Source organism: Etheostoma cragini, chromosome 7 (assembly GCF_013103735.1).
Source record: "Etheostoma cragini isolate CJK2018 chromosome 7, CSU_Ecrag_1.0, whole genome shotgun sequence".
NCBI classification, from domain to species: domain Eukaryota; kingdom Metazoa; phylum Chordata; class Actinopteri; order Perciformes; family Percidae; genus Etheostoma; species Etheostoma cragini.
The window spans coordinates 26213433-26239939 of NC_048413.1; the positions used below are offsets into that span (position 1 = coordinate 26213433).

At 42.5% G+C, this 26507-nt stretch overlaps 1 protein-coding gene across 4 annotated transcripts in view; it reads right to left on the reverse strand.

The window, feature by feature from the left end:
* The window catches only part of flna (filamin A, alpha (actin binding protein 280)), a 59903-nt gene that overhangs the window by 31764 nt on the left and 1632 nt on the right, over positions 1 to 26507 (reverse strand). For 3 of the 4 annotated variants that reach the window (XM_034875807.1, XM_034875808.1, XM_034875806.1), the window contains exons 2-9: positions 20380 to 20869; positions 8261 to 8512; positions 6422 to 6519; positions 4489 to 4636; positions 3143 to 3261; positions 2955 to 3032; positions 1707 to 1869; positions 1076 to 1276 (exon numbers count right to left, since the gene is read on the reverse strand). In XM_034875807.1, coding sequence (XP_034731698.1) covers positions 1076 to 1276; positions 1707 to 1869; positions 2955 to 3032; positions 3143 to 3261; positions 4489 to 4636; positions 6422 to 6519; positions 8261 to 8512; positions 20380 to 20749 — 1429 coding nt within the window. In that variant the 5' untranslated portion in view covers positions 20750 to 20869. Of the gene's footprint in view, positions 1 to 502; positions 717 to 1075; positions 1277 to 1706; positions 1870 to 2954; positions 3033 to 3142; positions 3262 to 4488; positions 4637 to 6421; positions 6520 to 8260; positions 8513 to 20379; positions 20870 to 26507 lie in introns of those variants that run through there. The other variant, XM_034875809.1, reaches the window with a different exon arrangement.

The window sequence follows — 26507 nt, forward strand, 5'->3', positions numbered from 1 at the left end:
GAAAATGGCTGCAATGAAACAAAGAGTGAAAAATTTAAAGGGGTCTGAATACTTTCCGTACCCACTGTATATACAGAAAATACGTGTTAAATTAAAACCTATTTGATGTCAGCAAATGACACATGCAAGTCTGGTATAATAGTCAGAATCACTATAACAAATAATTCATTACAAAATAGATAAACACATGTATATTGTATGAAAGAAGGTTTAACTATCAGGTTAAGCAGACATGTGTGTTATCTTTTATTTTATAATAAATGGAGAATGTCCAATTAATCTAAAAAGTTGTTTGAAATGAATGCCTTCCAAAAAGGCATCATCATATCATCACCAACACTAATATCTTAGTCGGGCATTTCCTCATGGATCCGATGATTGAGTCATTTTGAGTTTAGCAGGCAGACCCCACCCACACCCACACCCACACCCACTATCTACATGGAGGACACACAGGTCCCACACACTCATGCATGAAATCGCACATGCACACAGTGGGTACCCAAGAGAGATCCCAGGAAACAGGAAATGACAGCAGAAGGAAGAGGCCGTTCCAGAGAGAGGACAGATACCAGCAGGCCTCTATCGAAGAAAAGAAGGGAAGGGAGGGGGAAGAGAGGAGAAGAGAGAGGACACAACATCCAGTACAGTGGCAGGAGAAGACAGGAAAGCATTAGACACAACTGAAGAAAACACAGCAGGCTGAGCAAATAATAAAAGGTAGTTTCAGTACATTTCAACCTGGCCCTGGGGGGCCACTTTTCAAACTCCGGTTGGTGCCCCCCCACTTTCAAATTTGTATTATTTTATTTATAAGTTTTATTATCTGCCCCTATTTTTAAACAATAAAGAAAGCCAGACATTGTTGTCTTTCTTATTTTCTGAAAGAAAATTATTTTCTATAATTACGATCAATTTAACTATTTTCCGGATTTTGTATTATCATAGTCCCTAGACTTATGTAGAAATGCAGGAAATATGATTCAAATACATAACAGTATTTTTATTTATTTTTTACCAAAGACCCCCCCAAAGTTAAACCCTTGGTAATAGGTGTAGTGCTGCTAACTCTTACCCTCTCCCACAGTGACTGTGAAGGGGCTCTTGCTGATCTGGCCCCCGGCAAAGGTGACGTAGATGGTGTGCTGGCCCTCCTGGATGGGCTTGTAGGTGCAGCGGTAGCTGCTGTTGCCCTTGTCCTCTATGGTGCAAGGCACCGTGGTCTTCTTGCCGGCAGGGTCGATGATCATCACCTCCACCTCGCCAACACCAGCGCCTGAGAGAAACAGGAGAGGGATGAGGGGATACAGGATTAGGAAAACAGCATGATAAGAGTCAAAGCACACAATAAAAGATATCCTCGGAGACAAGGGGTGCGATCACGGAAGGCTTGTATCATGTGGACGCACCGATAGTTTTGTTGTCATTACTTAGAATTCCTCATGGGGGCGACAGAAATGACACACTGTAGCTTGAAATAATCGTGATTTCAATATTTACCAAATTAAAAGTTGGAAAATCTGCTTAAATTCTGCTTTAAGTGTTGCGTAATTAAGTGTTTTTGGGGTATTGCCTATTTAGATGGGCCAAAATGTATTGTGAACTTAACTTGATATGCAGGCCGGATCAAAGTTTGACACGTGTGTTTTCAAACCAGATGATAGCTCAGAAACCAAACCTCACACAGATCATCTCCACGTTATTACCTGCTGTGTAGACGTCAAAGTAAGTGGCCTTGTTGGCGATGTTTCCCGCGGGCTCCAGGCCCGGCCCCTGGGCCGTAGCCTTGCTGGAGTCTCCCTGAGCCATGCCGATCTCCACCTCGAAGGGGCTCTTAGAGATGTGCTGCCCTGCAAACAACACCGTCACCTACGAGGCAGAAAGGAGAGAGTGAACGGAGTGTCTGGAACTCTCAGGTCCCACTTACAGGGCATCGCAGGCGCTGAAACGTGATCAAAAACTCTGTAGTTTACAAATCTAGGGGTCAACCAATGCTGTTTTTTCCAGGGACGACGCAGATACCGATTATAAGTAATAAAACCAATAACTGATATTTGGGAGCGATAAATCCCGATTACAGTAAATTATTAAAATAAAAGTCAAAACATTGGAATGTTAAAAACTCCAATGCAAAGGTTTGTTAAAATGCTTTAAGGAGAATACACAGTCAGAAAAATAAAATAAAATAGAATAGAAAACAATGAGATTCCTGAAGTTTTAACATGCTCTAACAGTTTGTTTGCAGGTGTTGCAGACTTCTTACACATCTGTAGCGGAGCCAAAGTAGTGCACTTTTAAATTAATTAACTTGATCAGTTATTGGTAAAATAAAACAAATAACAAATAATCTGCAAATTGCCCAAAAATATCGGCGCAGATAATGGGCCAGGACAATCATTGGTCCATCCCTAGAAAAGTTTTGCCTATTCTCTCTTGCTCTCACCCTGCAGAGTGTAATGGTAGTGAGATAATGTGCTTTGAGTCCTAAAACCCATAGACCGAAATAGAATATGTCAGTTTGTGTTTAATCTTTAAAACAATTAGAAACAAAAAGTTAATTGTAGTTAATTCTTGAAATGTGTGATTTGCATTGAAAAAAGGTTGAAAAACACACAAACCAGTCCCTCTTTCTTTTTTTCTAAAATACGACTCAATTATTTCCACAGCACAGTGTATCCTATAGGTTTCCTTCTACTGTGTGACAAATAATAAGCAAAATATGCAAAGTAACTAGTAAGTTCAGCTGTCAGATAAAGGTAGTGGACTAAAAAGTAAAATATGTCCCTGTGAGAGATGTGGTGGAGCAGAAGTAGCATAAAATGGGAATTTCTTAAAGTAAAGTACAAAACTGTCCTAAAGTACAGTACTTAAATAAAAGTACTCCGTTACTTTCCACCGTAAGGAGTCCACTAGGCCCCTCAGAGAGTCATGTAAGACCAGAACTCTTAGCTTACCTTGTGCATGCCTGTGACTTTAGGGATGTAGAAGACAGAGTAGGTGCGGTTCTTATCGTTGTTGGCTGTCACTTTAGCCTGGAGGAAATAGTTTAAAACAAGAGTGTGCAATGATGGACCCACAAAAAAGAAAAAGGTGAAGTACTTCTCAAGACCCAACAAGCATTCCTAACTCCCCAGTGCCTCACCTCCTCTCTGTGTCCTGCAGGGTCCTCCACGTAGACCAGAACCTCACCCATTCCTGCACTGATGGTCTCCACGGTGAACAAAGCCTTCTTCATCACAACATTACCAACAGGCTCGACACCTTCGGAAAAGGAGAGTAGGGACAGTACATTAACATATGTGCCGTGCATATATCATGCAAGATCCGGGCTGAAGGTACGAGGGCTGGGTCTCATCGCTGCTCTCATCCATCAATTTGATTCCCATTCACAAGGTGCTGATTCAATTTCATAACAATTAAAAAACTTTGCAAATGGTTTTTTTTCTCCAATTTTTATTGAGTCTGTTTTGTGTTGAGTACAAAAGATCTTTGAAGTCCTAAGCCAGTGAGTCAGTCAGTCTTGTTGCACTCACAGTTGTGTTTCATCTGCTGGTTTGGTTCTCGGCCCATAACAAAAAAAAAACAGCAACTGGAGAGACCGTCAGGACATGTAGCGAGATCGCAGGCATCAACTTTCCCACTCTCTCCCACATCTAGTCCAATAAAGTAGCAAAGAAGGTCCAGTCCATTGCAGCTGACCCTATCCAGCCCTTGTCCTGCCAGTTTAAGCTACTACCCTGAGGCCGGTTTTAAACGTATCTATGTATTATTGTCTTGCAGATACTGTGGGTATTTGATGTTTTGTTGTATTGTTGTGTGTCTTGTCCATATGTGTGTCTGCTGGCTGTACAAACACTTTCAAGGTAACAAAAAAAAAGTTACCTTGAAACCAATTTTGCCCGGATACAGTAGTCAACACAATAAAGGGCCGCTCTACACACTCTACAGTGACTGAGTAGTAAGTGACATTTCATTCAGATATATTGACTCTTTGAAAATGGCCATGCCAGTTTTTCTTTCTCAACTTTGAAGCGTCTCGAGAAACTACCTTTGGAGCGTTATTTAACTCCCTTTCCCCACGAGCTAGCATGACATAGTGGATACCAACGGATTCCTTCATCTACCAGTTTCAGATGATACAGCAAGACCAGCTGATTCTGGATTTCTTTAAAATCGATGCCAGATCATTCAAATAAAAAAAATCTATATCACCTTTAAGGCACTATCCTGAACAATCTACAGGATGAGCTTAAATCCCTTTCCTTTACTTCCCTTCCCTTACTGCCTGAGTCAAGCGTCTGGGACTAGCTTACAGTTTTTGGGTCCATTGCTGTAAACATGGGAATCCTCCCTGCTCTAAACTGATCCAGCTGCTCTGCTCAAAACAACGGAAACCTTGTTTCCTTGTTGAAGTCTAGCTGCAGATGGGTGTGTGTGTGTGTGTGTGTGTGTGTGTGTGTGTGTGTGTGTGTGTGTGTGTGTGCGTACCTGGCCCATAGGCACGGGCCTTCTTGGGGTTGAGTTTGGGTCGTAGAGGTGCGCCAGGCTTCAGTTTTGCCTTGGGGAACTGGGACAGGTAGGTCATGACTGAGTGCTCGTCCACATTGGGGTCTACAATCTCTTCAGGGGTTATGACCTAGGAGGCCAAGACAAGAAAAAATGCTTTCCAAATTAAAAGGCAGTTTTTCATTGTCAGCGTAAGAGGCAATTGGTGTTGTTTGCATATTATAAATTTATATATAGTGTTTGTTTAGTTACCATGAAACCGTTGCTGAAACAGAAGTGCTTGATTAGTTACCATGGAGATGCTCACCCACAAACATAGTAATATAGTAACAATTGTTGTGATTTAGAGATCAAAACCACATACCAGCCTCTTCCTGTGCTCAGAAAGTACCTGAGAGGAACTTGCACGCACACCAGCCGCCACACAGTCATACAGACACACTTATTGTCTACTTTTACAACCCACAGTGACAGCAGGGGAAGGGACAACGCCACTTTCTAAGCAGAAACAGAGCTGAAGGCGGAAACAGCAGCGACCACAGAGCCAACCGTCAGCACGCTATGCTGTGCCAGCTGCCAACGCTGTGCCAATCGTGGCGACACAACGCCGTCGGACGTTCAGAGCAACCCCACATAGCCTCACGTAACCCCACCTAACTACCAGCAACATGAGTTAAACTGGAAGAAGATGACTCGGGGTCTTCTACAGAGAAGACGTATCACAGTGTTGGAGAAACACTGAGGTTGTGCAGTGGCTTTGACACTGAAAAAATGAGAAGCGGCTACCTGATTGTTTCGTCCATTGCTCTTCGCTAATGAAAACTAGCATTGTAGCTTAGTTAATCAGTGTATATTTACTCATGGTGTGACCAAATCATCTTATTCTCACTGCCATATGCAACCTCTGTATGGGGTTGACCTTAAAGGAGAATTCAGGTCGATTACAACATGTCGCGCTGTGTTTTAAGAATCTGGAGTGCTGTCAGTAGCGAGACAAGTGAAAACAATTGGGGCTGTCTGCATCGTGTTATCCTCCTGCTAGCGTTAGCATCCATCAGGCTCAAACAGGGCAAGTTTTAAACTTGTTTTTAGCCTCTTAACATACTCAAAATGTCATTACCCGTGCCTAGCCATGTGCAGTTATTCCTTCCAAGTGAACAAAGCAAATTTAACAGCTGTAGATGTGAAAAAAAATGCATGAAAGATTTTTGGTGAAGTCCACACTAGTCGATTGTTGCAACTTTTATGTCTTTCTGTCACATCTACTGCAGTCGAAGTCATGTGTTCACTTGGAAGGAATGACTGCACATGGCTAGGCACGGGTAGAGACATTTTGAGCATGTTAAGAGGCTAAAAACCCATATAAAACTTGCCCTGTTTAATTCTGTTGTGTACAAAATCTAGCAGGAGGATAACTTGGTGTAGCCAGCACAGCTTGTTTTCATTTGTCTCGCTACTCACTCGCACTACAAATTAAAAAGAAAAGAAAACAGAGCTACACGTTGAAATCAACGGAATTCTCCTTTAGCTCGACACGCGTAACAGCTTTGACTCCTCTTCTTAATGAAAACAAAGAAGAGTTATTGATTCCCTTTTCCCTGTGCAAATAAACTTGTTAAAATTGAAGTATTTGACAGAAAACACACACGCACACAGACACACACACACACTCAGTTTCGATCTGCACCTACTGACTGTCCTCAAGGGTCGGCATGTGTATTTCTAAGTGCATTGTAGGTTATCAAATGAAACTTAATATATTATAAAAGAAACGAATATGACTGACTATCTGAATAATAAAAAATAAAGAATATTAAACTTCAAAATTTACTTTGGTTGCTAAAATTGGTAAGAGAAAGAATTTGTAATATTTTTTGCTTTCAAAAGAAGCTCTTAGATTTAATATTTATTTTACCTGTGGGATGCCCAGCCAGTCGTCAGCTTGCTGCATGGCCTCCCGGGCGTTGTCCACTGGTTTGGTCTGATCCCACTGATCCCAGTCAGGACACAGACCTGCAGGACACAAAGCACATCAGGACAGTGTAATGAGTTTACTGGATCCACATCTATGTAAGGGTCATTTAAAGTAGAGCCTGACCAATAAAGGGTTTTAAGGCCGATTCCATCATGGCATCTAAGAAGGTTATTTAAAATTCCAATATGCCGATACATTGGCCAATGTACTGTATATTTTTTTTTAAATACAGAAACGCGTTACAAAACATAAACATATGTCCTTAACATTACATATTTGTAGTTATTTATGAGTTCTCACAGACATAATATGATATGAATTTGTTTTGTCACAATAAAACATCAAAATATATTAAAGTTATGATAAATAAAATGTATAAAAAAACAAACTTAAGATATAAAACTTAAAGTCCTTTGAACAAAAACTAAATATCAAAAAATATTCAGAGAGACGTTGCAAAAGGGACGTTGTAGAGCGTCCTCTGGTGGACAAACTATGCAACACCAACGCTCATAACATGGTTATGGAGAGTCCGTTTTTATTTTTTTAATATTCGTTAATTACAATAATTTGTCGTTATATAGGATTCTGATAATTGAATATGTAAAAAAAAAAATAATCTAATATCGGCCGATATCGGCCCACCGATATATCGATCGGGTTCTAATTTAAAGCTGTTTTTGTAACATTGCCACATAGTTAGAAACAATGACATGGTTATCACTGTTGAAACGTTTCAGGATTTCTTAGCCAATCCATGCGCAATATGATAATATTGTGTTATTGTTCAGCAAAGACAGATAATGACACACACAGACACAGACACAAAATCACACACAATCACACAATGTCACAATCTTACATTTTGTCTTGCTAACTGAATGCAGGAGAAGGAGCATCAGGGACTAAATAGCAACACTTGTGTCAGGAAGTGCCTTCAGTAGAAAATGGTGAAGATTTATTTCGGTTTTAGTTAAGTGACATTGAGGTAGACGTGAACTTCACCCTACAAACAAACTGAGAGCTTCTTGTGTCTGTAAACTATGTTGACTCCCAAAGTTGCAGCCTTGACGTCGTCCCAGCTGATACAGGCAGGATTGAAAACATGCCTTATCTTCATCTGAAGGTGACTCGGCAGCAGTAATTAGGTGTTGGGTCATCATACCTACATCAGTCTCTACGGCTCATCGAGATCTCTGCCCTTGAATTCTTCCATTGGATGTTATGGTGTTCCTTCACTATCACAGACACATATCCTCGCAAAGAATTGTCAGAAGTTTCTTTATCTCCTTGTTTTGAACCAGAATCTCAGGTCCAAGGGGCTCTTATTTTTGGACACTGTTGGGATTTTTAAATTTTGCTGCAGGGAGATCCTTATCTCTGGTTGAAGGCCTGTGGGTGATCCACAGGTATGCTAAACATCCTGAGCATGTACACAGAAACCACCGTTACACCGCACTTTCACCTACATCCCTCCTCCCTTCCGTCTCCTCCTCTCCTCCACTTTCCCTGATTTAACAGGACCGTAATGAGAAGGTTCAGCAGTCCCCCTCTTCTTCACTCTGTTCTCCTCATCATCAACCCTGTCCTCCGTTTTTACTCTCACAGAGATGAGAATTATGCACTTATGCTCTCCCTGACCTGAGATCTGCAGCTGTCAATCACAGCGGCTTGCAGACAGTTGTGATGCTAAAAGATGGCTAGATGAAGGTTTCTAGCACTTCCTTGACTGGTGATTATTTGAGATCCTTTCTGTAACTCACTCACTCACTCACTCACCTGGAGCACAGCTGTCGACCAGGGCCCCCAGGGCCCGGCCGGTCTGCCAGTCCCTGTGGAAGTTGGTGATAGGAAGCTCGGGCAGTTTGTTCTGGATCCATCCCAGCAGCCTCTGCTTGGGCGTCTTCTGCTTGCCGTCATCAGTCTCCTCTTCCTCATCCCACATGGGCATGGAGATGGAGTAGTGCAGGATCAAGGTCCAGATCAGACCTAGGATCAGCTTCAGGTTCCCATCCACGATAGCTTTAGAGTCTGGAGTCCAGAGTAAGAGAGAAAGGGGAGGGGGGCAGATTTGAAGTCACATTAGCATAGTTTAACATTCATACAAGCTTAAAAAAAGAAAATGGCGTCAAAAATACAGAGAACAAACAGATTGTTGTTAATTTTTTTTGCTTTTTCAGCAGGATTAAAAAAAATAAAAAAATAGATGCTGTCGCAATTTTCGTGAAACTTGGTGGAAGGATTGAACCTATCACATTCACACATCATGTTCCACTTTCATTAAGATTGCCAAATCTGGCTTGGCCTCGGTAGAGGTCTTTGGTAGGGCTACTTGATAATGGAAAAAGTCATAATCACAATTATTTTGGTCTTTATTGAAATCACGATTAATATAATCACAACAAGACAGATGAAAGATGTAGAATTTATATACAATAATTAAAAAAAACAGGTAAACAACAAATCAAACAAATCCACAGTGAAAACACCTTAAACTGTGAAATCTGCCTTAATACTTTTCCCACTTGAAATTTTTATTTCCATTCAGAACACAAGATAAAATCTGAGTTTACTTGCAAAAATATGCAAAATAACCTTTTTTCTCAATAACTCGGTTTTGGTGATCGTAAGGAGCCAAAATCTTAATTTATGCGTTTAAAATTCAGATGAACTGCACAGCCCTGGTCCGCGCTCTCACAGTTCTCTAGCTGAGAAGGGTTTTAGTACAATGAAAGGAAAGGAGGCTGATGCATGGAAGGCTGAAGGTAATTTAAACATTTCCAGAAATGATTTAAAAAACAAAAAAATGCAACAGTTGACCTCAGTGTTTCAGAAGTAAAGATCTGTGCTTCAGCTTCCAAATCTCTCTCAGGATTGTCTCCGTTATCTGCGATCTAATGTATGGCTACGTCTTCAAGGAGGAGTGGGATGCATGCCTAAGAATCATGGACCATGGTCTGGCCTGATCTGAGGAGAGATGAGGGACTTCATCTTGACTTCAACCAAGGTACTTTATGGCCTTTTGTACAGATTTCAATCTGGCTTCAGGCTCATCACAGCCCTGAGACTGCAGGGACCGAGTAGTTCTGATTACTGTTCAAGTAAATTATCAGTTTTGGTGCTACTTGATCTAAGTGCAGCCTTTTTTTATATTTTTTTAATGTATTATCTACATTAATGTCAATTTAAAAAACAGTCCATATTGCAACAGAATGGCACTTCTAGCACATCTAGTAACATGTTTGGTTGTTAAAAACATGTGAGGCATTTAGTCTGTGTCCAGACGGAGCCACGCGCTCCACTGCAAGCAGAGGAGAAAGTGATGCAACCAGAAGCTAGCCCGGGCATGACGAAGAGAACCACACACCACCACCTACGCCGCTGCCACCCCCCACCCCCTCCCAACACCCCCACCCCCACACCGTCCAACATAAACACCACATCTTGTGTAGGCATGTTGCACAAGAAGCAGTCGATCAGGAGACTAGATTGCTCACTACCATCTTTGAGGCAAGGGTGGAGCAATGAGTTGGTGTGTCTCCTAGCCCCTTTAAGACAGGTAGCCCTGTGGGCAACTTGTGTATGTGACGTAAGTCCGACGGGGTTTGTTTGGGAAATACAAATTAAATCACCTGATTAATGCAACATTATAACAATGTCTCCTGGCCATGCTACCAACCAGGCTAAAGTTATTGTAGTTAGCCTAAAGAACCATGCAGAAAGCTGCTACCAGCCAGGCTAAAGCTAATATAGTTAGCCTAAAGAACCAAGGGGTTCGTCTGTCCCAACTAACGTTACGGTTTGGAGCGCGACACTGGAAACGTAACACTAATCTACAGAAGTCTGTGTCTGATCTAACGTCATTTCCACTGATTTAATTGTTCTTGGAGACACAGAGTTTGTTGCTGGATAGCGTGACGTGGAGGTCTGATCAATATATCAAACTAACGAGCCGGCCCCGCTAGTCGACCACAACCTGAAGTTTAGAGGAAGCAACGTGCAGTCACTGTCATAGACTTTATTATATTGTGATATGAATGCATACTTCTGCCTAATTTCCCTCTCCAAAACCCATTCAGAAGAGTGCTTACTTGCTTTGGTGTTTGTAAAGCATTAAAGTTTAAGTTTTAAAAGAATGGTCCACATTAGAAAAGATCCTTTTTCATTTTTCATCTATGTAGATGCACTCCCCTAGAAAATCGTTGCAGTAGTCGAGAATTATTTATTATTTCTAAATAGAGATAATGATGTCATCTTTTTAAAATGACTTTTTTCATATCGCAATATATATCGCAGGGGGAAAAAAATATCGCAATGTCAGATTTTTCCAATATCGTGCAAGCCTAGCAGATAGTACAATCTCTAAAGAGGGTAAGGAAATTAATTTTTATTCTCAATAGGTAAATAAATTAGCTTACAGATAAGCATACTTATGATATATATAAATAATACTACAGTTAGGATACCACAACTTTAAATTAGAAACGTTATCAGCCACTGTGCAGAACTACAAATGCGACAATCATCACAGAGTGCTGCTTGTCTGAAATTGTGTTCCAACAGAGAGACGTGGTCTCAAGCTGCCAGCCCTGTGATGCATGATAAGTCAGCTGCTCCCAGTGGAAAAATACATCCATCATCACCATGGGAACTTTGGGTGAGCTGGATCATTACGGGAACTGAGCGCCAAACTCAGTCCGCTCAGGAGTGAGGATGGAAAGACGAGGCAAACCAAAATGCAAGAGTCAGGAAAGTGTGATTGGAAAGGAGAGATAAAAAGCAGCAGAGAGGGATGAAGAAATATAAATGTTGCCTAAAGACAGCAATTAAACGGACAGCTCTAATTTATACTCTGAGTCAAGTCAAGTCAGTGTTATTTATATAACCCATTCCCAAAATCACACATCTGACTCAAGGGGCTTTATCAGATGGGACTGGAGGGTGTGTGTGGGGTGTGTGCCTGTGTGTTACAGGTGGGGACTTGCATCAGGAATGGTAGGGGTGTGGCACATGGCGGCCTGTCAGCCACCACAACACAAACACAGCAGTTCTGGGCCAGGACCACACCACAACCAGGACTAGAGCAGAAAAACCCACAGGGCCTAGGTAGCTCACCTGGTGAAGCGGGCGCCCAAAAACAGATGTTTATTTGTTGGCACAGCAGCCGTGGGTTTGACTCCGAGCTGCGGCCCTTTGCTGCATGTCACCCCCCTCCATATTAATCTGTCCTGTATAAACAGGCCAAAAATGGCTGAATAAATAATCTTTAAAAAAGCCCAGAGAGTCTGCTCGTAAATGTTGAGTTTTCTCAGTTAATTAAATAATAATTTGTCAAAAAAAGTGAAAACCTGCAATCACAAGTTTTAATTTTTGGGGTTAAGAGACACCTTACCTCCGTCTGAAGCTCCGTTTTTTGGACCCAACTAATCATTTGTTTTGATCTTGGTGAACCAGGATTTATTTAGTAGATTAGTCATTTTTTTGAGTTTTTTTTATGGCTTATTATTTACAACTTATAAGCACATCTGTGGTAAACACAAGATTTAACGTGGTGCTTTTGCATGCTCCTCAGTGGAGACATTCAGTTTTACGGATTGGTTGTTTACATAAACCATTCGGTTAGTTGACATATTGTTAGTTGACTGAGGCTCTTAATTGAGGAATTCCCTAAGGGAACCATCTAAGGTTTTAGACATTAGACACGCCTGTCCTTTCCCCACGGGTATTGTTAGGACTTAAATTCCCACACTCTTTCTGATAAAATATGTTAATGTATTGCTCTTTCATTCATGCCTCTCACACACAAAGCCACGAAACATGCAAGGAATTTGCCAGCATTCCCGGCAGACCACCGCACACCGAGCCTGACGGAGCCCATATACGGACACAGACTGCTGCACATCAGACTCCCCCTCTGCTGACTCATACCACCGCCCCGCCCCCTTGTGTTGAGTGTGTGTGTGTGTGTGTGTGTGTGTGTGTGTGTGTGTGTGTGTGTGTGTGTGTGTGTGTGTGTGTGTGTACAAGAGAGATATAGAGTCAGTGGAGTTAGTGGAGGCTACTGTATGGAGAGTGTGCGTGTCTGTGGTTTATGCACCATCTTGCCCAAAAACTCCCATGACTCATCCATGTGGCTTGTTTCTGCAGTCCCCCCCCCCCCCCCCCCCCCCCCCCCCCCAAGTGGCATCGTTATGACTTCATTGCAGCCCCTGACCCACAGCCTGACCTGATCCCAGCATCTCAAGGAGGGAGAGGGGAGAGAGAGAGAGAGAGAGAGAAAATGGAGAGGGGAAAGCGCAGAGAAGGGCTAAGAGCGGAAGGAGAGGCTCTGCACAATATTCAGGTTGCACTGCAACATCTGGTGCAAATTAGTCCCGAGATCTTGTAAAGGCAAAGGACAAAACAGCAAAGCAGGCTAATAGTGTCCTCATATTTATTCATGTATGATATATAGAGACGGTTGTCCCCCCAAAATTGCTCCCAGACGTCGTTTGCACAAGCAGCAATTACAACCAGCATTCACAGCTGCGCTCTCTGGTGGCTGTGGTCATTTTAAGGTGACGAAAATATATGTGCACCAAATTTCTTTGTAAGGAGGCAGGTTGAAGCCTCCTGCCACATTGGCAGGTAGCCAATGAGAATTGAGCAATTGAGACGTGCAACTATCGGTACGCAGTTGCTTATGGGCCTGCATCACTTGAAGACACTGATTGACAGTCGGGGGGGCCTATCGCATTTTCACCGTGGCAGGTGGTCAAAAAAGTTGACTTCAGGTCCTGGGTGGTGGATAGGTAATAAAGAAAAAAAACTAAATAAAAGTAAAAGGCGAGTTTGCTTTAACATAAACGTCATGTTCAGCATCACTTGGGTAGTAACCTTCAGGCAGTGATGTAACGTCTGATTTTAACCCAAAACAACCTTTTTCAAAACTTAACTAAACGTGACCAAACTTTCCAAAAACAACGCTACGACGTTCTTTTGTTAAGATAGGAGGCTTTTTTCCTGACACCGCTAGGGCCTTTTATTTCATGAAATGCTCCTGTTGTTTGTATTTGAATATCCCAACTCATATGGTTTAGAGGACTTTCTAGAATATGATAATATAATGTAATATAATATACTATAACAAGCAATTGCAGGACTGTCAGGAGACAGATCCATCTACCAATACATGACCATGAAAAAGACTGTATTCCTGAAAGAAATGTTGCCTGGTACATTATTATTGGATTTTGAAAACTATCAATATTGCCTTGAATTGCTTGATTAATTTGGCTATATTTTTTGTAATAAAAAATGTGTTACTGTATCCTGAAATCTAACCGGAACCTACATTTTAATTGCTTATATTAATTTAAAAAAAGTACAATTTCATTTCAGTAACTCTTGGGTTAAACTGTATTACTGATTACAACTGTGGTAAGCGAACTGGCAAAGGTAATGGAATTCCTTTTAAAGTGGTCTACCAAACCACTTTCATTCCTCCAAGACTCTCCACACAACATTTGCCTTAAGCCTGTCATATATAATGTACAGCACTGGACGAGTGGGACCGTCATGTTGGACATACGGAACAAGATTACTTTTCTCAGACCTGTCAGAAATTAACATCAACTGTGCTGGGTCTAGCACTTAAATGTCATGCCTGGAGGAGAGGGAGTGGTTGGAGTGACCCAACCCAGGTCAGGAAGAAAATTCTAAGGAAATGTCATACATTCCACACACACACACACACACACGCACACACGCACACACGCACACACGCACATGCACAATAACACTAAAGGACGTGAAAACATTTGCTTTACAACTGTGACATGAATCCAGCTTGTAGCCTCAAACAGAAAATCAACAGCACAAAATCATTGACCTGGAGCTCTCTTTCCCTCCCTCCCTCCCTCCCTCCCTCTTCTAACTCCATGCAACAAACCACACTGGAGCTACTACACTTCCTCCTCTTCCTTTCTACTCCTTCCAGTCATCCTCCCTCCCTTCCCTCTCCTTCGCTTCACTCCCTCCGCTGGAAAAAGTTCCTTCTGGTTTTTTAGCCTTAAAAGGGCAGAAGCAAACTGGATCCTGGCAGCCCTCCCATTCCCTGGGCTCTGGTTACAGACGGAGGGAGGACAGGACAGGGGAGGGGAGGGTGATGGGAGGGGAAGACAGAGGGGGGTGGAGGGCTAAGAAAGAAAAGGGGGAGGGGGGGGGGAGGCAGGGAAAAGTGCTGTGTGGGACATTTTTAAAGGCCGCACTGACAATAGCAACCGCTGAGGATGGGCTGAGATATGTTACAGATTTACAAATAAAATGAGAAGGGTGAAGTTTGAAGGGATCGGCAAAGAAAGAAATATGGAAAATATATGGAAAACCAGGAGCGGCATGTAGGGAAAGGCTAATAAGTCAGAGAGAGGAGGGGAGAAGAGGACACAATCATCGCAGAAAAATGATAAATGAGGGGGTTTAATGAACACCAGGAGGCTTAAATCAACTCAGTACTGTGATTAAGCAGATGAGCAGAATTTGGGTCCGTGGGTAAATGATGGCTCTTAGGCTGGCAAAAATGATTCAGGTCTGGAAAAGTAGATCCCCAACAGACGTGTTTCTGGCATGGTAACACAGTTGCCCAGGCTGTGTTTGTTTGTAGGTAAAATCCCGTAACTGTGATGACAGTAAGCACAGCCCAAACAACTGGCAGCATCCGGTGCAGTTGGGTTTTTTAGATTAAAAAAAATAATTATATTACATTACAGGATATGGTGTCATTGCAGTTTATATGCAAGAAGCCACTTTATTTAAATATCTCTCTGACAACTGCAAAACATTGTGAGTAAGCTAAAGAACATGTTGCTGTGCGTCCGTTCTGTCTGAACATGAGGCACGGGGTGTTGGGGAATGTTTCCAACTGTGATGTAATGCAATAGCCTGAATGCCACTGTCCTGAATGAGAATGTGCACGCTGCTAATCCTCAGTATCCACTCGATCAGTCCCCTTTCGCCTGTGCAGACAGGAAGTTATGCGAAAGATAATGAGCCGACAGGAAGTGGTCCTTTTTGACCAAACTGTGCGGCTCGACTCGCCGTTGTCTCGCTCTCGTGCAAACACGCCTCTTTGCCGTTCACCACCGTCTACACTCACTCATTTTTATCTTGTTTCTGAAAACTTAAAGATTACATTTGATGCTGTATGATGACATCCCTAACACAAGTAGACAGTGGCGATACGCAGCCCGGATGTATACAGCGAGGCTATTGAAATGTATCAACAATCAGAGATGTTGCCATACCATTTATACCACCTCTGGTTCTGAGCAGTTATTCACACTTGCATAGATTTTGCTAAACAAGACGAACAGTGCAGTGTAGAAGAAGTTGGGATTTGCGTTCAGATGTGTTTGCGGTCGCCACGCAGATTCGTTACTGCGATTCTCGCTTGATCTTGTGATTATTGCAAGAATCCAGCTGCTGTGCAAGGTAAGCCACCGGCTGCCTCTGCTGATGATATACCCCTTTTTTTTATATTAGCACAAAGCTAATTAGAACAGGCTGTAGTCGTTGGTGTTCTGTATTTTTAATCTGTACAACACATTGCATTATGATTTAACGATCTAACAGGGGGAGACGGCCAGGCTGTTGCCACACAGGAGTCTGTCTCAACCTGCTCGTCTCTGCTCCCGGGCAAAGACAGGTACAAAGTTACACCACAGCTGTGATTGTTGCACATCCTGTCTGTAAATGACGGGAAGAGTTTGGCACAATCGCTGCCATCAAACTGTTTCGAAAAACTCCACACAGGCTCAGTCAAGCACAGAAAAAAGGGTTTGAAGGGTTTTAAAAACTGGGCTGGGTGGGACATGGGTGTGATGAGCACAGCAGATTAGCACAAAAAGCTGTCTCTAGACATGCATTAAGATTAACTCGCTAAGCTCTTGATTTAAATAGCCATACCCTTGCACATCATATGGAGACTGAAATAATGACACATAATGGAGAGCCTAGCCTGTTTGAACAGTGCTACTATCAGCGTCTCTCCTGCCAACTACAGGAGATGGCATCCCTGCCACTCTTTATTGCGTTCTTGGCCAACATGCAAGTTCTCCCCTGAATTTATAAGTAATCATGTGTCTGTTGCCGTGTCCAGATCACGTGGGATTTAGTCAAAACTGCAGAAAGAGAGAATACCCATTGGGTTGAGACGTCATTACAGTGAACACTACACTGCAGTCTGTGCTGGGAAAACAAGGACAGTGAGTGTATACTGCAGGGTAGACCTGAGTTTGTTAACTGACTTGACATGACGCTGAAAGATCCAACATAGGCTACAACCACACTGCTACATCTTTATTTTTAAGCGGCGTTTTGAGACAACAGCGATCTCCGTCCACACAAGAGTTTTTGCTCCAGTCGCTGAACTTATCTCATTTGATATTTGCATGTCTGACAATGCGATTCACGTATCCATTTGCATACACTGGGCATGTGTGTACCGGTGTAAACAGGAAGCAGATCGTCTGATGTTTCTCTGCGGTTGAAAATTATGGATGTATTGAAAGATTCTTGAAAATGCTTTCTAGAAAAAACAACAAGGCCAGGGATTTACTAGTTTGGTCTGACAACGTGGTTGAACGGTTACTGGCAGGTATGTAAACCTACCTAACCGATAAGATGGAATGATGTGCATTGTCGTTTCCAAAGGTCTCCATTTGTGCCCGTCTAGACTACAACGCAACACTGGAGTTTTCAAAACGAAACGGGGGCAGCAGTGTTTCCAAATGTCTCAGTTTTAGGTAGGGTTAGGTATCTTTTTCCCCCAATACCGGTGCTAAAGAGATACTTTTAAAACAGTGGCTGGGCCTAAACTGATACTTTTTAAGAAATTTTAAAAAAGAGGCACCAAAATCCGCACTGCTATTCGGTCCGGTAGATTCGCTCATTAAGGCACCAGTGCTGTATTAGCACCGGGTCTTAGTACCCAACCCTAGGGGCTCAAAAAAACAGCCGGATTGGTGTGGAAGTGAGGCATAAAAGAAGCAAAATATATGTTTTTTGACTAAACGTAGTATAAATGTAATCATAGTAACAACTGTAGATCCATTGCAAGTTATAACCCCTATCTCAAATATTGCTAGTGACAAATGGAGTGACCTTTGTTCGGTTTTGGGGATCACAACCAACCCCGAGCTGGCTTTCTTCCTTTTGGACAGGTAAGCTCACAGTAATAATACATTGTGATATTATGGTTTTAGCAGTTTTGGTTCCATGCCAAGGATGCTTGCTCATGTATACGGGAGTGCTAGCAAAAGGATGTTGACTGCATTTTATTTATCCGTCCACCAGTTAAAGAATTCCACATAGTAGTACCTTTAAAACTCAAGTTTGATGTTTTGAGAAGCTTGTTTATTTGCGTTCTTGCCAAGAGTTTGATGAGAAAATTGAATGTTTATCTTTTTCTTTAAGAATTTATCCAGCTAAACATGGTTCCAGATTCTTTAATCGGTTTAATATCATTGTAAACTATATCTGGAAAAACTTTAAGATTCCCCTCTCGGGCTCTGTGAGTTTTTGACAGGCTACTTTTTCCAGACATTTGACAGTATAAATGACAATTGATGATTGTTATTGTGATTGATGATTGCACCCCTAGTCCAGTTCCAAACTCTATTACCGTGACCATGTTTGCTCTTTGGGTGGAGAAAATTACTGTCATCTCTTAATAGCTTATGGGCACTGTTGCGTATCACTACTGTAATACTTGTCTATTTTTTTGAGCAAGATAAGAGAAAAGAGAAATGAAAGAGGTGTGGACACCAAAGATCCAAAACCGTTGTTAGAGTGTAAAGAGAAGTGGGGAAAGGAAATAGAAAGCAGCGAGAGCTTCAGACTAAAGAAAGAGGGCGGGACCCCGTGCATCAAACCGAGCAGTGATGGGAGTTGTGTAATTTGTGGCAAGGCTTGCTGGCTGGGTGTGCCCATGTCCTGCAGTAAAAAGAGGAAGTAGGAGAGGAGCTCAGGCTCCCCTGTCATCTTCAGATTAAATGACTCAGCAGGAGCAGCTAGGATGAAGGTGAGTCAGCTGGAGGAACAGACAAACAGTGCTGAGTAAGACGGCTCGTTGGTGCCTGGTACTGCTCCCTGAATATCTTACTGCCAACCACTACACTGATATACAGAACACAGGGCTGGGTACCAACTTCAACACTTGAATTGCCACAGAATTGCCTCTAAAGTACTGAGTTTTGAAAAATGCCACGTCTTTCAAAACCCAATTTCAAACCTAAAGAGTCTCATGTCATCAACGTCAGCATGCTTCTCCCAAGATCTAATAACATTTGTGATTGTCTGTCTAACATTACACGTCATAGAGACACGCTGGAAAAAACTCTATATTACACAGAGACGGACTATGTGGAAGGAGCTGAAACATAATTAAAAAAGTTGTAATTTTTTTTATTATAAAATTGGTTTCCAAAAAAGTACAATTTAGGAACCGGTATCAAGGTCACGGTATTGGTACTGATACCGGTATCATGTATTTTTGGAATGATACCCAGCCCTAGACCGACACACACACACACACACACACACACACAATTTCTACTCTGATCCATCGACAGCAGCTCCACCTCTCCCCATCTGCTGAGATGTAGGGTGTGTACTATTGATTTTGACAGATTCAAACACTGCCACCACCTCACCTGGTGTCTGCCGCAGGAAGCAGCAACATGTGTGTGTGTGGAAACCATGAAGTGAGGCAGACATTCCCCTGGCATTCATGTCTGATTCACACAGACTCAGTCACAGACCTCTTCCTTTTCTGCCAACCACAGACTCTCTGTTGATAAAGACTGTGTCTCAGAGAGAAGACAGTTGTCTGTCTCTCGAGGTGTGGAGAGGGTGAAAAACATCTGACAGGATGAGTCATGCAATGCAATCTCAACCATGAGTTGAATTAACAGTGAGATTAAATTTGGGTCCATATCCATTTAGGACCCTTGAGCCTCTTAGAGAGGTACTCATTCACTGCAGTGAGGTACTGTAAGGGGACAGATGAACACAAGAAGGCTATATTCTATGAGTATTTTATTGCAACTCAGCAGAAAAGGACTTTAATCCACTTGCAGTTTGACAAACAACTGAGCAGGTTAGCAGCTGCATGTGGGCAAAGCCCATTAAGCCCAGTGTCCCAGAACTAGGAGCCAAGTCCTGTCCAACGCTGTGGAGACCCAGCCACATGCTGCACGACATGAGCACAGACAATAGCCCTGTGTCTCTCTCTCTCTCTCTGGGTACATGTACAGGATCAGCTCTCCTATCCCACTAGGCCTGAATTACATCCTGGGCCACAAGGTTTTGGCTTGGAACGGCCCAGCTCAGCTTAGCTCAGGCAGCAGGGGAACACAAGCCTGGGGCCTCTCTGCTCAGTCAGTCAGACCCCCTCCTCCCAAAACAACCCACCTCAAATCTGGACAGGCAGAGACAAAGCCTTGCGCCCCTTGCCTGGACACCGGGGAAACGCCTGCTCAACACCACTCTGTAATGTTCCCAAAACCGGAAACTTGACAGGAGAAAACAGTGGACTCAAGTGTGTTTTCACCACTTTTTCTTTACATGGTGACAGTTTTTATTTTAACTCATTTTAAAAGTTTTTTACTTGGCAGCAACATGCTCAACTTTATTCGACCCTGCAGGCATGTACACATGCACAGTTCTTTCCATGGTCCTCATCTATTGGAGACTGTGTTCTGATTTAGCTGCTTAGCACCACTCAAGTTCATTTCAAGAAACAATCCAACACGTAGGCCTATGCACAAAACAGAAGGTTTTGAATGGAGATGGACATGTTTTCAAACCAATAAACCTACATACTGGCACTCATTCATTACTCAGCATTGCTTTTGACTCACCTATGGACACCAGCTTAATGCTCTCCTTGTCCAGGAACTCCAGGGCCACCGACACGTTCTCCAGCTGCATCTGGCGGAAGGTGGGCCTCTGGTTGTACTTTCTGAACATCTTCTTCTGGGACAGGACCTCCAGGAGCCCGATGAGCCGCAGCCCGTCGCTGAGGTCCGTCTGCAAGTTGCCGACCCTCTTGTTGACACATTTCAGGTGCTCGTTACACCAGCGGGTGAAGGTGTTCTGCTGGATCTTCTTCCACGGCGCATCCTCGGCCAGGTCCTTTTCCGTAGCGGGCATTTCTGCGTCCTTGTCCGTGGAGAGTGCGTTGGGAGCGGGCGCGGCGCTCTGGTGGAGCCGGGGGTGTGAACCACTCATTTTTATGGTCTCGGCTGTGTCTTGGTTCGCTGGCTTTTTTTCCCTCTGGGTGGAGTCTGCTCAACTCTGGGTGGCCGCTCCCTCTTTCTCCCTCTCTCTCACTTTCTAGCTCGTCTGTGTCTGAGAGAAAAAGAAAAAGAAAAAGAAAGGACTGAACACGACTTATAGCCCCGAGATAGATATTTTGCTCAGAAAAGTAGGCGGTTGTGGCACCGTTGAGCAGAAAAGGGAGTCGTTTTGGATGAAACTGAAGGCACACGTCATGTATGACCCTTCACTCTTTCATGTCCAGCACTCCCAATTTAAGAATAAACTGACTCACATTCAAGCTAACTCATAAAATATGGCAGTCGTTGATTTAAGACGACAGAGAGGGAAGTAGCCCTACACATTTTCCACTAAATTACAACAGTAAAGTTGTATTTTATTGGGCACTTGTCTCATAAGTCAGCCATTTGAGCTCGAGATATTACTCGAGATATAAGTGGATTTTAGTCTCTTTGCTCATGACTGACCTCGATAGTTAAAGGTCCCATATCATGCTATTTTTCAGGTTCATATTTGTGTTTTGTGCTTCTACTGAGCATGTTTACATGCCTTAATGTTCAAAAAACCCTTTACTTTTCTAATACAGTCTGTCTGAATGTACCTGTGTCCACTCTCTGTCTGAAACGCTCCGTTTTAGCATCCGTCTTTTTAAGCTAACCTGACATGCACGATTGTTCCTTTGTGTCCCAAACTTTTTGGGATAGGGCAAAAAAAATACCTGGCAGGTGATTGGATGAACCACCTGTCTGTCAAGTCTGCCAGTATTGTTTGAATCATTTTGAACAAGAAGGTTGTAACAGCCACACACCTGAATCACAGCATTAGCTGCCAGTAGCGTGAGCTGGCTTTTCAGACACCAACCCATTAGGTTGGAGCCTGAAAAGATGGATTTTTGTGTGATACGAAATCTCGCAAGAATACCACAACCCCGCAAGGGAATGTTTAAGCCCCTCCCCATAAAAAAGTCCAGTCTGCTCTGATTGGTCAGTGTTTCCGGGTTTTCTACATCAGCGCTCTCGGAGTCTCTGCTCTGTCACTGCAGCCGGGGAATGACTGTGACGGCACTGTAGCTGCACTTCCTACTTATATAGGCTAATATACTGGAGCTGTGACATCACAACCATGCAAAAGTCCTGATAGTTCTTTTGAAGCCCCAGTTTCTGACTACAGGCTGTGTGCATTTCTCTGTGGACACAGTATTTATATAACACCCTGATCATGATGATGATACATGTAAAGCACATGTTTTACAATACGGGACCTTTTTAGGAGTTTCTGTATTTGTCTACCACATAAGGAAGCCGCAGTGAAAGGACTTGACCCACATTACTTTTCAAAAACACACGACTCCCTCATCCTCAGCCTTGATGTACCGAAGGCTATCCCTGATTCCTTGTGGACAGTCACGTCCCTCCTCTTCATTCCATCAGCTATAGCTGTGGCGGCTTTTGGAGTAAAAGGGGTTTGTTTTCTGAGCTGGAGAAACAAAGTGACACTGCACCAGATGTGAGCTGTAGGAAAACCCAGTTCCATGGGCCCCTGTGAGTATAATTCATGTGTTCATGGGTTCCAGCCAGCAGAAAAATAAATATTTGAGATATTCAGAGGGATATGAGCACCAGTGTCTCCTAATAAGGTCACATAGTTGTGTTTGTTTGTGTCTGTTGGTCTGCATGCAGATTTGTTCAGCTTTCCTTTTGTGTACTGTTGTTTGTGTCTGCAGGCGTGGACAGTGTGCTTATTTGTGCATACATTGTATGTCGCCTACGTTTCTGCCTTCACGTGTGTGTCTGTGTGATGTCACAGTGTGTGCAGCCTTATCTGTAAAGAGGTGACCGTGCAGATCAGCCAGACGGAGAGTGTCTAGACACCCATCTCTGTTTGTCTTCACTGTCCTAACCAAACAGCCAGATGAGATCACGCACCACGATGTGATGTACTAATGACAGGCTGAGTGTTTTAGAGCAGCAGACACTTTCTCAAAATGTAACATGGGTAATGGTGGGCATCTTCATCTGGCATTTTTCTTTATTATTACTAAAAGCCATTTGAGTTTTATGATTTTTGTTGAAAAGCCACCTCTCCTCAGCTCTCCTCAGTGTATTAGAGATAAATTGTAATTGTCTTTCCTTAAAATCATCTCTCAATGCAAATAAAAACGTCTATTAAGCTAACTGAAATAACACCGTGCCTATATCTAGGTATGGTAAAGGGTATGTGATGATTTGTGTGTGTGTGTGTGTGTGTGAGGGGGTATTTTAATTCCAAAGGCCAAAAGAACTTTATGCTTCTATGGGAATTTAACTCAGAGGGGTGTGTACTTATGCCCCCTGTGTTTTAAGGAAGAAAAATTATTTATTTACAATACATTATTTATTCACAAAGAAAATTGGTGTCCTTGACAGGTTGGATTTTCCTATCTTTTTTAAGTTAAGGCATCAAGATCAATTTCCAAGAGATGTTCTTTTATTCCTCTTTTTAATCAACTTTAGAATGAGGCGTGTAAGCTTTCTCAAGTCACTGTATTGTAGTGTAAAGAGAAGTACTTCCACTCTTGGTTACCAGGGTAACCAGAGTACAAAGTCCCATGATCCTGCGTGGTGGATGGATGAGATGGTGAAGACATATGGTTCTGCCTGTATAGAGCGACCTCATTGGTCAACAAAATTTGGGTTTCCACAAAATGGTTATTTTGCTCTGATAACGTGTGTGTGGGGGGGGGCGGCTTATACACTGTCTCATACTAGCAGTCTAAAATCTGCTACTTTTATCTGCTTTCATATGTTTAACTATTTTTAACTGCTCTTTAATGTTCAATTTCTTCTACTTTACTTGCACTTTAATTTATTGTAACTTTTACTATTTTAATCTTTCTATGTAAAGCACTTTGAATTGCCCTGTTGCTGAAATGTGCTGTACTAATAAAGCTGCCTTGCCTTGTGTTTATCTGACCACTCAACTGTTAGTGGAGCAACACGCCATGTTGTGTAGGAACTAAATGCTACATAAATCCGTCTGTATAGTGTGCAGAAGGGATTGAAACTGAACAGTTTTTTGTATGTAAGTGCTATGGATGTGGAGATTTTTTAAAACAGCCTTTAAAGATATGTACAGTTGTGCAATTCCTTCCCTTTTTTATTGGAAACCACTATTTACAAAAGCAATATCTATTTAAATCCTGAGCATCCTATACCTTGTATCATCATGTCACATGTATGTTTTTAATGACATTTTGCAAAACTCCCCAACAACAGACACACACACACACACACACACACACACAATCTCTTGTTTTTTCTGGGAGGAAGAGAAGAGCAGTGGCTGCAAAGACCGAGGGAGAGATGTGACTCGACATCTTTTTTGACTAAACATTGAGCTGAGTGCCAAGGGGCCACAGTGTGGCCAGGAGCCATCAGGAATGCTTAGCCCTAGTGTGTGTGTGTGTGTGTGTGTGTGTGTGTGTGTGTGTGTGTGTGTGTGTGTGTGTGTGTGTGTGTGTGTGTGTGTATGTGTGTTTGCGTCTGTGTGTTTGTCTGTTTCTGGTCAAGGTAAAATTTTAAGAAAACCCCTGGAGGCCCCAGCCTTAATAACACCCCAGTAAAAGAGCCCTATTAATGTCTCACACACATGCACGCACACACACACACACACACACACACATATATACACACACATGCACCAGCATTACATTCACTGGGCCATTTAAAACAGTAGAACATTAGTTTCAAGCAATTTTGCTCAGGCCCCTGTAGGTGTGTAAACTTCATTCATTACATTTAGTCCCAACAGTTTACAGGCTTGGGGTGTAATTAAAACTAGAAAATGCATGACGACACACTGATTGTGGCAGAGCATGAACCCAGGGCAGATTAACAGCAGTAGAATTTAGTGAAATTGTTGAGTGAGGCGCACACATGACACACAGAACAGCACAAAGCTGTGACACAGACCTGAAGACATGTTTTTGGGGCTCAGTCATGGGTCCCAGTCATTCTAAACTTCAGAAAGCACAGTGAAGTGGTGCCTGGAAGTAAGTGAGAGCTGAGAAAACTGGTGATTTATTCACTGCGGAGAAGCCTTTTGTTGTAATGGAATTTGCCAAATAAACAGAAGACAATACATGGGGCGGAGACAGCAAGAGTGGACCAAGACACATTCAAATGTCTCAGGGTCCTGAGACCGGGCTGAGCTGGCTGCCTTGTCATGTGGCTCCCTCTAGTGATGATCTGTGGTCTTACATTTTCCACTTTTCTTCATCAGGAACTCACCTTTGCTTTCTAAATGTATACAATTGTTGGGGGGGGGGCGGGCCCATTGACTTTCTACAGGGCCCACTGCCCAGAATTTGGTGTTTTTTTACTTGTTTTCATATATTTCTTCATAATACTATTTATAATCATAATACTGTTTATCCCAGTATCCTTTGAACTATGCTCCACATTTAAATAATTGTATTGAACTCTTCATTGCACTCATGCCTCTTTATTGTTTCTGTTTAGAGTATGTATATATTGTGTATATATTAGTGTGTATATTTTTGTTTTGGTTGTCCCGTATGTGTAAGCACAGTGTGAGCAACGATGCTCCAAAGAAAAAATTCCTTGTATGTGTCCTCATACCTGGCAAATAAAGCTGATTCTGATTCTGATTCTGATCCTGATTCTGATTCTGATGGCTGATGTGTAGATATTCACATTTGTTTCAGTTCAGAGGAGCTCGTTATTTCATGCCCTATTGAGACATCCTTGTGTTACAGTGGTTAAAGCACCTCCCACGTAACAAAAAAGATAGATTCTGTAATTTGGACAACAATCCAATTAATACTGTTAATTGCCACTCAGACATTGTGGGCAGGGCGGGTTTCTCCAACCATCTCGTATTCTGTCCAAATTACCTTTATATATTATTATACACATTAAGGATCTAGCATACAGTCTTAAAAGTCTTCAAGGTTTTCTAAATTTTAATGTAAGTTACCATCTAACCCCAACGTCTAAAGAGAAAATGCAGTTTGACAACATGTGATGGTCAGCCTACTATATATTATTATACAAACGGCTAAATCTGAATATCACGCGTGCCTGTGGTGTATATTAGGCTCTATGAGATGAGTTCAGACAGGTACTTGTTGAGATGAATGTATGTTTAACAGCCTCTCCTTGCAGAGATAACTATGTGATGTTAGTACAGTGCCAGCCTGCAATGCCACCAGCTTCTCATCATCACTAACCACGACCCATCAGTTGCAAGCAGAGCAGCAAAGGAAGTTAGATGAACACTGCACGCCGCACCACTAACCGCACAACACACACACACACACACACACACACACACACACACACACACACACACACACACACACACACACACACACACACAGGGTGTGGGGAGAGAGCAAGTCAGAAGCACAGATTACAGCATACTTATGTTTTCCCCTTAGTGGCACTTGTTAAGTGAAAGTAGGCCAAGAAGTGTCAAATAAGGACAGGTTTGGTTTACATGTTTACATCTCATACTTTCTGTGCCAGCCCCCTCTTCCCTTTCTCTTCATGTCTCTCTCTCTCTCTCTCTATCAGTCATCGAAACCTCTCCCCAGCTTTTGGCCGGGCCTACACAGTCAGTACACAGTCTGAAAACACATTTTTCTCTCAACTGTGTTTTAGATGAGAGGTGTTTGGGAATGTTCTATGCAGGAAAAGGTTGGTTGCAT